This window comes from Furipterus horrens, unplaced genomic scaffold (assembly GCF_987537825.1).
Source record: "Furipterus horrens unplaced genomic scaffold, mFurHor1.1.pri manual_scaffold_1, whole genome shotgun sequence".
NCBI classification, from domain to species: Eukaryota; Metazoa; Chordata; class Mammalia; order Chiroptera; family Furipteridae; genus Furipterus; species Furipterus horrens.
Genome location: NW_028327171.1, coordinates 132,129,905 through 132,143,730, shown reverse-complemented (window position 1 = coordinate 132,143,730; position 13,826 = coordinate 132,129,905). Strand labels below are relative to the sequence as shown.

At 37.7% G+C, this 13,826-nt stretch overlaps 1 protein-coding gene across 3 annotated transcripts in view; it reads left to right on the top strand.

Moving 5' to 3' along the window:
- Positions 1-13,826, top strand: part of ZRANB3 (zinc finger RANBP2-type containing 3) — a 282,266-nt gene that overhangs the window by 90,738 nt on the left and 177,702 nt on the right. For all 3 annotated transcript variants that reach the window (XM_090267121.1, XM_090267113.1, XM_090267104.1), the window contains one exon: positions 8,217-8,235. In XM_090267121.1, coding sequence (XP_090123247.1) covers positions 8,217-8,235 — 19 coding nt within the window. The remainder of the gene's footprint in view (positions 1-8,216; positions 8,236-13,826) is intronic.

The window sequence follows — 13,826 nt, the reverse complement described above, 5'->3', positions numbered from 1 at the left end:
GCATGTGTTTTTCTTCTCTAGCACTTCTCTTTCATGAGATATGTGTTCTGATTATTCACTCTTATTTTGCTCTTTCAAATATTTGAGTCTCTGACATGGTCAGTTATTTCACTGTGATGGGTCATTGGAAATCAGGTCTGGTTGCTAAACTTTCCTTAACAGCAAGAATCCCATAGGTTGGAATAGGAATAGTGCCTAAAGTTTAAGGAGAGTCAGCCCACTAGAAATACTTGAAGGAACCCTAATGCTCTCTCATCTACTTGAATTCTCCTAGTTTCCAAAGTAGGAAGACCTGCCTATCTCAATTAGGAAAATCCAGCATATTAAGAGGGATTGAAGGTAATGTACACTGGGGTCTTCAGATACCTGAAAGCCAGTCTATTCCAGTGATCCACAGTCTCAGCTTTTGCCCAGGGCTGTCATGCTGCCTTTCAGTTGGTTAGCTGCATACCAGTTGGCTCTGATGTTACCCTACTATAAGCGCTATGCAGCAGACTGCAGGTCTCAGTAGATGCTTAATTTTAAAAAGTTAAGGAACATGGAGTTGGACATAGATAGGCACAAGCCACAGTCAAGCTGTCATATTTCGGAGTACCCTGTACTCTTACTCATTCCAATGCCATTTATATTCTGGTGACTCTTGGATTTATTGTATATCCAGGTCCTACCATTCCCCTGACTCATATATCCTACCTAACAGTTCAGCGTGGATATATGATGGATATCACACAGATTAATATCCGAACTGAGCTTTTGATTGCTATCCCAAACCTACTTCTCTCCCAGCCTTTCCTGTGTTACTTAATGGCATCACCACCATTTTCCACAGTTAATTGCTCAAGCCAATATCTTCAGATTCATTCTTGCTTTCTTTCTGTTATTTCTACATTCACATCCCAATTGATCATCAAATCCTATTGGCTGTACTTTTAAAAAGTACCTAAACTGACTACTTCTCATCACCTCTACTTGTACCACTCATCAACACATTGTTGTTTCTCTCCTGGTCTATTGCAAATGCCTCCTGATTGCTTTCTCTCTGCTTCTGCTCTTGCCCTCTATAGTTTATTCTCTATAAACCAGAGTAATCTTTTAAAAAGGTAAATGTGGCTTCCCTCCAAAGGATACAGAGAAAATCCAAATTCTGTACCATTGCTTATAAGGTTCTCCATGGTCAGGAGCCTAGCTGCCTTTCAACATCATTATCATTACCATTTCCTTGTTTCACTGCATTTCATTCACATTAACTTTCTTGTCCTTTTAAAACTGCACTATAACTCTTATCTCAGGGTCCTTGGACTTGCTGATCACTCTATTGAGAATACTTTTTCTCCAGATGTTCTTATAATTCCCTTTCTCATTAAATTTATGTCTCATTAAATCTGTCCAAATTGCCCTATCGTAATTTTCCTGACCACACTGTAAAATAGACTCTCCTCTACATTCCCTATTCTACCTTACCCTGTTTTAGTTTTGTTTTGTTTTGTTTTGTTTTGTTTTTTTAAATAGCACTTACCACCACTGGAATCATGTGCTTGTTTAGTGTCTTCTTCTAGTTACCCTCTATGAGGGAAAGAGTTTAATTTACTGCTACATTCCTAGCAATTAGAACAGTGCCAGCCCTTGGGTCTCACGGGCGCGCATAGGGAAGTGCCCTCATTCACTGGCCCAGGTGCGCAGGGCCGCGCGTCCAGGTGCCCCTCGGACACACCCCAACAGACATAAGATCAGTGCCCCAATGGGTGCAGAGGGGGCCCACTGGACACGCAGAAAACTGTGAGCAATCGCCCCTGGCCAGCTCCAGTGGGCGCCAGGATGAAGCTCAAAGCACTAGCTCAGGCTCTGTTTGCGCCCGCCCAGGCGGGTGCGGGAAAGGTGGGCGGCTGTGGTGCGGGAACAGCAGGCGGCAGCGACTCACAGACACTCACTTCTACTGAGCACAAGTGTTCAGGACCCCGCCCTAAGAGGCAAGAGACTAACTCCAGGAACGCGGAGCAGCAGGCCTGAGGCTGGCTCCCTGGCCGCCTTGGGCTAACACGGGCGCACGAGCGCAAAAACACCCGCCAATCGCTCACTTCCACTGTGCATGAGTGTCCCGGGTCCAGCCCTAGGAGGCCAGAGACCAATTCCCGGAGAGCAGCTTGGCAGGCCTGAGGTGGGCTCTCGGGGCCTCGCGTGCAGGGGCACCTCAGCTAGTGCCGGCCACCACGCACACTGCTGCTGCAAGGAATAGGAACCTCTGACCCACCACATTAGAACAGCTGTGGACGCAGAAAAAGAAGAGGACACACAAAGGCTGAACTGAGTAAAAACATTTCTTTTTTTTTTTTCCTGACGATACAACAAAATGAAAAAAGGTTGAAAAGCTATGAAGAAGAGCTAAGGGAATTACAGGATAGCATAAGGAAGAACAATATCAGAGTCATTGGAATCAAAGAGGGATCAGAAGAACAAGGAATAGAAAAACTGATAGGAGAAATAGTGACAGAAAAATTTCCCAACTGGATGAGAGAAAAAGTTATGCAAGTCCAGGAAGCACAGAGAGTTCCAATAAAGAGGAACCCATTCCAAGGCACATCATAGTTAAAATGGCAACATTCCAAGACAAAGAGAGAATCCTAAAAGCAAAAAGAGAAAAACAGCAAATAACATACAAGGGAGCTCTGATAAGGCTATCGACCGATTTCTCAACAGAAACACTACAAGTCAGAAGGGAATGGTCAAAAATGTTTCAAGCAATGAAAAACAAAGACCTACAACCAAGAATACCCAGCAAGGCTCTCATTCAAAATAGAAGGTGAAATAAGAAGTTTCTCAGACAAAGGAAGACTAAAAGAATACATCTCCACAAAACCAGCATTGCAAGAGATGCTAAAGGGAATGTTCTAAGAAAAAGGAAGAGAGAAAAAAGAGTAGAGGAACAGAGGTACAAAGGGAAACGAATAAATACATGTCAATAATAACCTTAAATGTAAGTGGATTAAATGCTCCCATTAAAAGACATAGGGTAATGGAATGGATAAGAAAATAGGACCCACATATTTGCTGTCTATAAGAAACACCACCTCAAAACAAAAGATTTACATAGACTGAAAGTAAAGGGATATAAAAAAATATTCCAAGCAAATGGACCTGAAAAAAAAGCTGGGGTAGCAGTCCTCATATCAGACAAAACGGATTTCAAAGCAAGGGCAATAAAAAGAGACAAAGAAGGACATTTCATAATACTTAAAGGAACAATCCATCAAGAAGATATAACACTGATAAACATATATGCACCCAACATAGGAACACCCAAATACATAAAGCAAATACTAGAAGACCACAAGAAGGATATTAACAACAACACACTCATAGTAGGGGACTTCAACACACCATTATCAACAATAGAAAGATCATCGAAGCAAAGAAACACCAAGGATGTACAGGCACTGAACAACACACTATAAACCACATGGACTTAACTGATATATATCGAACTTTGCACCCCAAAGAAGCAAAATATACATTCTTTTCAAAGGCACATGGGACATTTTCAAAGATAGACCACATGATAGGACACAAAACAAGCCTCAACAAATTCAAGAAAATTGAAATCATATCAAGCATCTTTTCAGACCACAATGCCTTGAAACTAGAAATCAACCTCAGAGAAAAAAATCAAAGACACCCAAACTCATGGAGAATGAATAACACGCTATTAAGTAATGAATGGGTTAATAATGACATCAAAGAGGAAATCAAGAAACTTCTGGAAACTAATGACAATGAACACACAACAGCCCAAAACCTATGGGACACAGCAAAAGCAGTCCTAAGAGAGAAGTTCATAGCAATACAGGCATATCTGAAAAGGATAGAAGAATCTCAAATAAAAAACCTAACCATAAAGCTACAAGAACTAGAACAGCAACAACAAACAAAGCCTAGGGCAAAAAGAAGAAAGGAAATCATCAAGATCAAAGCAGAATTAAATGTCATAGAGACCAAACAAACAATTCAAAAGATCAACGAAACTAGGAGCTGGTTCTTTGAAAAAAATAAACAAAATCGACAAGCCTCTAGCCAGGCTCATAAAAAAGAGAGAGAGAGAGAGAGAAGAACCAAATAAACAAAATCAGAAACGAAAAAGGAGAAATCACGACTGATACCACAGAAATACAAAGGATTGTAAGAAATTACTACAAACAACTGTATGGCAAGAAATTTGACAACCTAGAAGAAATGGAAAAATTTCTAGAAACATATGACCTTCCAAAACTAAATCAAGAAGAAGTAGAAAGGCTCAACAGATCAATAACAAAGAAGGAAATTGAAACAGTAATCAAAAATCTCCCTGCACACAAAAGCCCTGGACCGGATGGCTTCACAGGCTAATTTAACAAAACATTTAGGGAAGAACTAACTCCTACCTTCCTCAAACTGTTCCAAAAAATTCAAGAAGAGGGAAAAATTCCAAACTCTTTCCATGAAGCCAGTGTTACCCCAATTCCAAAACCAGGTCAAGATACAACAAAGAAAGAAAACTACAGGCCAATATTGCTGATGAACATAGATGCTAAAATCCTCAACAAAGTATTGGCAAACAGAATCCAGCAATACATCCAAAAGATCATACACCACGATCAAGTGGGATTCATCCCAGGGATGCAAGGATGGTTTAATATTTGCAAATCAATAAATATAATACATCACCTAAACAAAATGAAAGACAAAAATCACACGATCATATCAATAGATGCAGAAAAAGCATTTGATAAAGTACAACACCCATTTATGATGAAAACACTCAGCAAAATGGAAATACAGGGAGCATACCTTAACATAATTAAGACTATATATGAGAAGCCTGAAGCCAACATCATACTCAATGGACAAAAACTGAAAGCATTCCCCCTGAAATCAGGAACTAGACAAGGCTGTCCACTCTCTCCACTTCTATTCAACGTAGTGTTGGAAGTCCTAGCCACAGCAATCACACAAGAAAAAGAAATAAAAGGCATCCAAATTTGGAAAGAAGAAATAAAACTATCACTATATGCAGATGGCATGATAGTATACCTAGAAAACCTTATAAACTCCACTAAAAGACTACTCAATATAATTGAATTTAGCTAAATAGCAGGGTACAAAATAAATATACAGAAATCTAAGGCATTTCTGTACACCAACAATAAAATATCAGAGACAGAGACAAAAAGAAAATACCACTTAACTATAGCAACAAGAAAAATAAAGTACCTAGGAATAAACTTAACCAAAGAGATAAAAGACCTGTATACTGAAAATTATGCAACATTGAAGAAAGAAATTAAGGAAGATACAAATAAATGAAAGCAAATACCATGTTCTTCGATGGGAAGAATCAACATCATCAAAATGGCCATACTACCCAAAGCAATTTACAGATTCAATGCAATCCCTATTAAAATACCAATGACATATTTCACTGTCCTAGAACAAATACTGCAAGACTTCATATGGAACCAAAAAAGACCCCGAATAGCAAAAGCAATCTTGAGACAGAAGAACACAACAGGAGGAATCACGATACCAGACATCAAACAATACTACAAAGCCACTGTGATCAAAACAGTTTGGTACTGGCATAAGAACAGACATATAGATCAGTGGAACAGAATATAGAGCCCAGAAATAAACCCAGGCCTCTATGGTCAACTAATCTTTGATAAAGGTGGAAGGAACATAAAATGGAGTGAGAAAAGCCTTTTTAACAAATGGTGCTGGGAGAACTGGACAGGGACGTGCAAAAAAATGAAACTAGACCACCAACTTACACCACACACGAGAATAAACTCAAGATGGATCAAAGACTTAAATGTAAGCCGTGACACCATAAAAGTCCTAGAGGAAAACATAGGCAGGAAAATTTCAGATATCCCACGTAACAATATCTTCACGGATACATCTCCTAAGGCAACAGAAATAAAGGAAAAAGTAAATAAATGGGACTACATCAAACTAAAGAGTTTCTGCTCAGCAAAAGAAAACATCAGCAAGATGAAAAGGAAACCAACCATATGGGAAAACATATTTGCCAATGACATCACAGACAGGGGACTGATCTCCAAAATATATAAAGAGCTTCTATGACTCAACACCAAGAAGATAGACAACCCAATTAAATAATGGGCATAGGACCTGAACAAACACTTCTCATAAGAGGACATACAGAAGGTCCATAGACACATGAAAAAATGCTCAACATCATTGGCCATCAGAGAGATGCATATAAAAACCACAATGAGATACCACTTTACACTAGTCAGAATGGCCATCATCAACAAATCAACAAACAACAAATGCTGGCGAGGATGTGGAGAAACGGGAACCCTACTACACTGTTGGTGGGAATGCAGACTAGTGCAGCCACTATGGAAAACAATTTGGAATTACCTTAAAAAACTAAAAATGGAACTGCCTTTTGAACCAGCGATTCCACTGCTAGGATTATACCCGAAAAATCTTAAAATCCTAATTCAAAAAAACTTATGCACCGTTATGTTCATAGCAACCCTGTTTACAATATCTAAGTACTGGAAACTGCCTAAGTGCCCATCTGTAGATGAGTGGATCAAAAAACGGTGGTACATTTACGCAATGGAGTACTATGTAGCAGAAAGAAAGAAGGAACTCCTGCCATTTGCGACAACATGGATGGAACTAGAGACAATTATGCTTAGTGAAATAAGCCAGGCAAAGAAAGCAAAATACCATATGATATCACCTAATACAGGAAATTAAAGAACAACACAAGCAAACGAACTAAACAGGACAAAGAGTAGAATAGTAGTCAATAGGGGGGAGGGGGGAGGGAGATAAAGAGGGATAAATAAGGGAAGGGTCTAGTCAAGGAACGTGTATAAATGACTCATGGACATGGACAACGGGGAGGGATATGATTGCGGGAGAAGGGGTGAATTGGGGGGGGAGCAAGGGGGAAAAATGGCACAACTGTGATTGAGAAACCAAAAAATAAACGGAAAAAAAAAATAAAAAGAACAGTGCCAGGTACATAGTGGACAATAAATAATCTATACTTCAGGTGACATCTTTATTAAATTTGAGTTGGATTTTAAAATGAAAAAGTAGATAAACACATGAATTTTCCTGAAAATAAATCATGTTTCTCAAAGTATTGCTTTTTTATTTCTAGTTTTTAGGCTTGTTTGAAAAAAATGCAATAAACTTTTTATTATTGTATATGCTTTAACTATCAATTAAAGTATTTGCATTATATTTCCTTTAAAAATACTTAATAGGTAACCTGATACCTTTTTTCTTTTTAAGAACAAAGTTCCATTTTACCTGTAATTTATTCCTTGATAATATGTTTATTACCAAATTCTTAATTTGTGTGTTATGTTAAAAGAAAACATAAAATATAATGTCAAGACCATTGGGAAAAAAAGGAAGAAAAAATAGAAATAGAGACTTCATTCTTTTAAAACTTTTATAACATTTCAATATTTTTTAGGTTGCCTGGAGATCCCCTCAGTTAGGAGACTGGTTTTTCCCAGTAGTGTGCTCACTACCTCTAAGGGGCACTCATGATCCTGACCGTATCTGTTATTCTTTCTGTTTGCTCTTTGCTTTTTCTTTTACTTAGGACCTCAGTTTATGCCCCAACCTCAATTTTTAATGGGTAGAATTTACTCCTATAGGCTAATAAGAAAGGATAGAGAAAATTTAGCACAATGATAGTAGAAACCAAAATTCAGCTTGAAAATAGACTTAGCATATATAATACAGCATATATACTTATATGTATAACGTGCTGATATGTAGTTGACATTTATTTTCTTGCACTTTAATACAGTATTTTCCTAATCTCTGGAGAAGACCAATTTTAAGGTTTAATGGTAAGGAGGGACTTCATTGGTACAATCACTTGCCATTTTGCTCACATTTTTGAAGGGTCATTGTAGCTGTCTCCATGGGTGGGCAGTGGGGAACAGCACGTCTGAAGCTCTAACATTCCCACATAGCCATATGCCATTGGCAGCTGCAGAGTCTGATAAAATCAGCACTGGCCCATGTTCTCATTCTCATGCACACTTATATAAACACCTCTCTCTGGCTTAGTACTTTAACATTTGTAAATGGTTTTGTGGCAAACTACTTAATAGAACTTTTAAAATGGTTGATTTTGATAATTAAAAAATTAATTTAGTTTTCTTTTTCTTTTTTTTAAGGTGCATGGTGGCTGATGAAGTAAGTTTTATGATTTTTATGTCTTTTGTTTTTAGTGTCTACTATTCACCATGTACTCTGTCTTTCCATATGACTGTATTTCTATATATGGAAAGAAGAAGAAGGGGAGAGAGGGAAGTGGGGAGCGGTGTAGAAAGAATAAGAATGAGAATAAATACGTGTGTGTGTTTGTGTGCATGCATGTATATGCAAGGTGTGTACTTGGAACATGTGATTAATATTAGTGATCCAAAATTCTATATTGTTGGCCTGAGAAGCATGAATGTGCTTTCAAATGTACCCCAAATGAAACTGAATTCTTTTCTATTTGTCATAATACTTCTTGCTTAAAAGCTGAACTTCTATGAATTTGTTCTAAAGGTTAATTATATCATATAAAACTTAATGTTTAAATGGTATTCTATTAACACTAAATAATTTGATACATTTAAGTGGCATGTACTTGTACATATTCATGTTCATGTTTTCTCACTGAAAAATTAAAATTCTTGTTATATACACTGTGATACTCTACAGAAGTTCCCACAGTAACATATATCAATAAAGTTCTAATTTTAACATCAGTTTGAGAAATGTGCTGCTATTTTCATGACACCTTTGAATCATATAATAACAAAACATGTACCCTTAATAATATATTAGAAATAAAGAAAGTGAATACTGAATTTTTAAAAAATATAAATGGAACCATAAAAGATTTTGTCAATTAACTCTTTTTCAGTTTTGGTTACATTATAGACCCACCATTGGTTAATCTCCATAGTCTCTTCTTTAGGAAAAAATTGAATAAGTGTATAGCATTAATATGACGGCTATGCAAAAGGTTGATAGAAGTTCATGCTTGATTCATGCCGATATTTAACTAAGTTTGTAATTTAAAATGTTTATTATACTCATATAGCCATTTATTTAGACTAGATGTTATAGTTAGAAACTTAGTCATTGCCTGTAAAGGACTTCAAAAATATAATTGAAGAGATAGGACATAGACATTTGGGAAAGAACAGAAATTTCTTTTTTTTTTTAAGATTTTATTTATTTATTTATTTATTTATTTATTTATTTATTTATTTATTTATTTATTTATTTATTTATAGAGAGAGGGAGAGGGAGGAAGAAAGAGAGGGAGAGAAACATCAATGTGTGGTTGCCTTTTGCATGCCTTCAACTGGGGACCTGGCCTGCAATCCAGGCATGTGCGCTGACTGAGAATTGAACCAGTGACCCTTTGGTTTGCAGGCAGGCACTCAGTCCACTGAATAATAGCAGCCACAGCTCAGAAATTTCTAATCTGGAATAAGATGAACTCCAAAAGGCTCTTAATAAAATTATAAATTTAAAAGCCCAAAATGACTGAAAAAGATGTATGTTTTATTCCTGAATAGGTTTACACCGAATAGGAACATAAATTCATCAGTCAAAATCTCAAAATTAGCCCTAACTATTGTGGCTCGTAGATTTGAGTGCTGGCCTGTGAACTGAAAGATCCCCAGTTCGATTCCCAGTCAGGGCACATGCCTGGGTTGCAGGTCTGCGAGAGGCGCCTGAATCTTTCACACATCGATGTTTCTCTCCCTTTATTTCTCCCTCTCTTCACCTCTCTCTAAAAGTAAATAAATAAAATATTTTAAAACTCAAACTTAGGCATAACCATTTTATATAACATCTGTAAAATATACATGTGTCATATTTGTATGGATGTGTGTATTAATAAGTTTTGTAAACTGACCAGTTTTATATTTACAGAAAATATATTTTAAAAGCTAACACCATCTTAATAATCTTCACAAGCAATTCACGGGGAATGTCTTAGCGGCTATGGCATGTCATTACTACCTTGTTCTTTATTTTCATGTCTTAGAGATTTGGAAAGTCCTTTAAAAAATATAAATGAAATCATAAAAGATTCTGTCAATTAACTCTCTTTCAGTTGTGGTTGCATATAAACTCACCAATGGTTTATCTCCATAGTCTCTTCTTTAGGAAAAAAATGAATAAGAGTATAGCATGAATATGACGGCTGTGCAAAAGGTTGATAGAAGTTCATCAACCTTTGAAATCATTCAGGTTTGAAATAAACATTTAAGAAGCATCTTAACTCTTCTATCCTCCAACAAACTCCTATCTTCTCATCAGTTAACATTAGACTAAGGATTATGGATAATTCATGATGAACCCTTAGCTAGCAGGAGTTTTTTCATTATACCAATTGCTTTTCCTCAGCTCCTGTTATTTACAGTCAAATATCACTTGTCACACATTGAGTAGTTTGTGATCTTCTTTCAAAGCCATTCTTATTTTTTAATTTAATTAATTTAAAAGAACCATTTAATATTTCCTCAATACTTAAACAATTCTCCAGTTTTGTGTTCATCATAATTCTCTCTTTTCATCTGCATTTTAAAGACTCTCATTCTTTTACACCTATTTGACTTTACAGAGCTTATTGTGTCAAATTCTGCTAATTAAGAAAAAATCCACAACTTGACAAATGAGTACAAAAACAGACTACAAAAATAAACTGTATGGGGAGATCCAGGATGGCAGAGGAGTAAGTGGAAGCTGTACTAATCTCCTCCCAGGACTGATCTGGAATTACAGCTAAATTTTAGAGAAATCATCCTGATTAACTGACTGAACACTAGCTGGAGAGAAGCCTTATAACCAAGGAAAGACAGAAGGACCACTTAACTACAATGAGACTGGTAGGGGGTGCAGAGGAGGTGCAAGAGGGCTGGCTGGGCTCCCAGAGGCAGAAGCTGAAGTTCTGGAGGGATATTTCAGCAGCCAGGGAGGCTCCCCCTGAGAAATGTGAGATCTGAACCCAAAGATGAGCTTCCAAGCTATGAGGACAATAGAATCTAGTCGGGCCTTCCTCACCCCCGATGCCCAGGCACGGGCTCCTAAAGATAACATTAGATAGTCTTGTGCTCGCAAGCCTATCTAATGTTATCTTTAGGATTATATATAAGCATTGAGGTCATATTTTGGCTAGTGGCCAACGTTGTTTATACACAATATAAAGGAAGTAGAACCCCCATGAGAGTGCTTGTGAGTGGGCACAGCAGGGAGCAAGTGTTGGGGCAGTGAGCGAACGGAGGAGTGATGCCAAGCAAGTAAGAGGCAGAGGTGCAAGCAAGATACTGTAATATCTGCAATAAAGGAACTATCAGAGATTCCAACCTTGCCTCGCATATATTTCATCCAATTGCCGGATGAAAAGGAATCTGCATTCAGTTAGCTTGACACTGGCCTACAGCACCAGAGTTGAAAAGGAACCCAGATAACATCTAGCTGTGAAAAGCAGCAGGGTTTCTGTCTTCCAAGGAGAAGTGGCTGAAGGTGCAAACAGCCCCTTAAAGGGCCAACACACAAAATTTCCATTAAAATTTTCTCTTTTCACCTGCATTGCAGCCACTTACTCTGGTCTCCAGCAGAGGGAGGGCACAGTCGACTACATATGAGTGAAGAGAGTCTGGGGTTAGTGGCTCTGGGGAGAGAACAAAAGGAAAAGCTGCCAGGATCCCTGTACTGAGCCATTCTCCATACTGCAGAAACCATCTTTCTTAGGTACACCATTGCTCTCCAAGTGGCAGCAGGCTGAAGGGAAGCAATAGCCCTGCTCATAGGAATTACTCTGCCCCACCATGTGATGCTTAAGCCAGGATGCTGATTACAGCTTATATCACTGATTAGTTTAACAACTAAGATGGAAAATACCAGGAAGCAGCCAAAATGGGAAGACAAAGGAACAAACCCCAAATGAAAGAATAGGAGAATTCTCCAGAAGAAAAACTAGATGAAATGTTGCTAAGCAGCTTTTCAAATAGAGAGTTTAGAGTAATGATTATAAGGATATTCAACAGCATGAAAAAAGACATAGAAACCATAAAAAAGGACCAATCAGAAATAAAGAATACAATATCTGAGATAAATAATACACTGGAAGGAATAAACAGTAGGTTAGATGAAACAGAGGATGGAATCAGTGATTTGGAAGACAAGGTAGAAAAAAACCCAGGTAGAGCAACAAAAAGAAAAAGAATTTTAAAAAACGAGGAGAGCTTAAGAAACATTTTGAACAATGTAAAGCGTAACAACATTCACATCAAGGGAATACCAGGAGAGGAGAGCGAGCAAGGGATCGAGAATATATTTGAAGAAATAGTGACCAAAAACTTCCTTAATCTTGTAAAGGAAAAAAGGCACACAAGTTCAGGGAGCTCAGAGAGTCTCAAAAAAGTTGGACACGAAGAGGCCTACACCAAGACACATCATAATTGAAATGACGAGGCTTAAAGACAAGGAGAGAATCCTAAAAGCCACAGAGAAAAGCAGGTAGTTGCCTACAAGGAAGCACCAATTAGGCTGTCATATGATTACTCAGCAGAAACATTTCAGGCTAGATGGGAGTGGTGTGAAATATTCAAGGTGATGAAAAGCAAGGACCTACAACCAAGGCTACTTCACCCAGCAAGGCTATCATTTAAAATGGAAGGAGAAATAAGGAGCTTCCCAGATAAGAATAAGCTAAAGGAGTTTGTTAACACCAACCCAGTACTGCAACAAATGTTAAAGAGCTTGCGTTAAGAAGAAGAAGAAGGAGAAGGAGAAGGGAAGAAGAAAAGAGAGAGAAAAAAAAGAGGAACATAGTCTAACAAAAAATGACACTAAATATGTATCTATCATCTCTCTTAATCAACATAGTATTGGAAGTCCTAGTCACAGTAATCAGACAGGAAGAAGAAATAAAAGGAATCCAAACTGGATAGGAGGAAGTAAAATTCATTATTTGCAGATGACATTATACTGTACATAGAGAACACCAAAGATTCCACCAAGAAACTACTAGAACTGAGAAATAAATTCAGCAAAGTAGCAGGATACAAAGTTAATATCCAGAAATCAATTACATTTTTTTTCAGATTTAATGTGTTTTATTGATTAAAATATTACATTTGTGCCAATTTCCCTTCCCTCTGCTCCCCTCCACCCGGTGGCCCCCCTCCCTCCAGTTGTCCCCCCCTTTTAGATTATGTCCATTAGTTGTGCATACAGTTCCTCCCAACCTCTCTCCGTCTATTCCATTCCCTCCTACCTTGATCCCCAATTCCTATATCATCTCCCTCCCTTTCCCCATTCCCCCTCCCTGTTGACCTCCCCCCAATATGCTTCCCGTACCCACAGTTCCTTTTCCACTCTCGTTGCCTATTTAGTTTGCCTTTGTTTCATCTCCCTAGCTTCTGTTTTTTTTTTAAACCAGTCCCTTTAACATCTCATATAACAGTGGTTTGGATCTAATGAACTCTTTCAGTTTTATTTTGTCCTGGAAACACTTTCTCTGTCCTTCTATTCTGAATGACAATTTCGCTGGGTAGAGTATTCGTGGTTGTAGGTTTTGGATTTTCATTACTTTGAATATTTCTTGCCAGTCTCTTCTTGCCTGTAGGGTTTCCCTTGAGAAGTCAGCTGATAGTCTAATTGGGACCCCTTTGTACATAATTCTTTTCTTCTCTCTTGCTGCTTTTAAGATTCTCTCTTTATCTTTAATTTTTGACATTTTGATTATAATGTGTCTTGGAGTGGTTCTC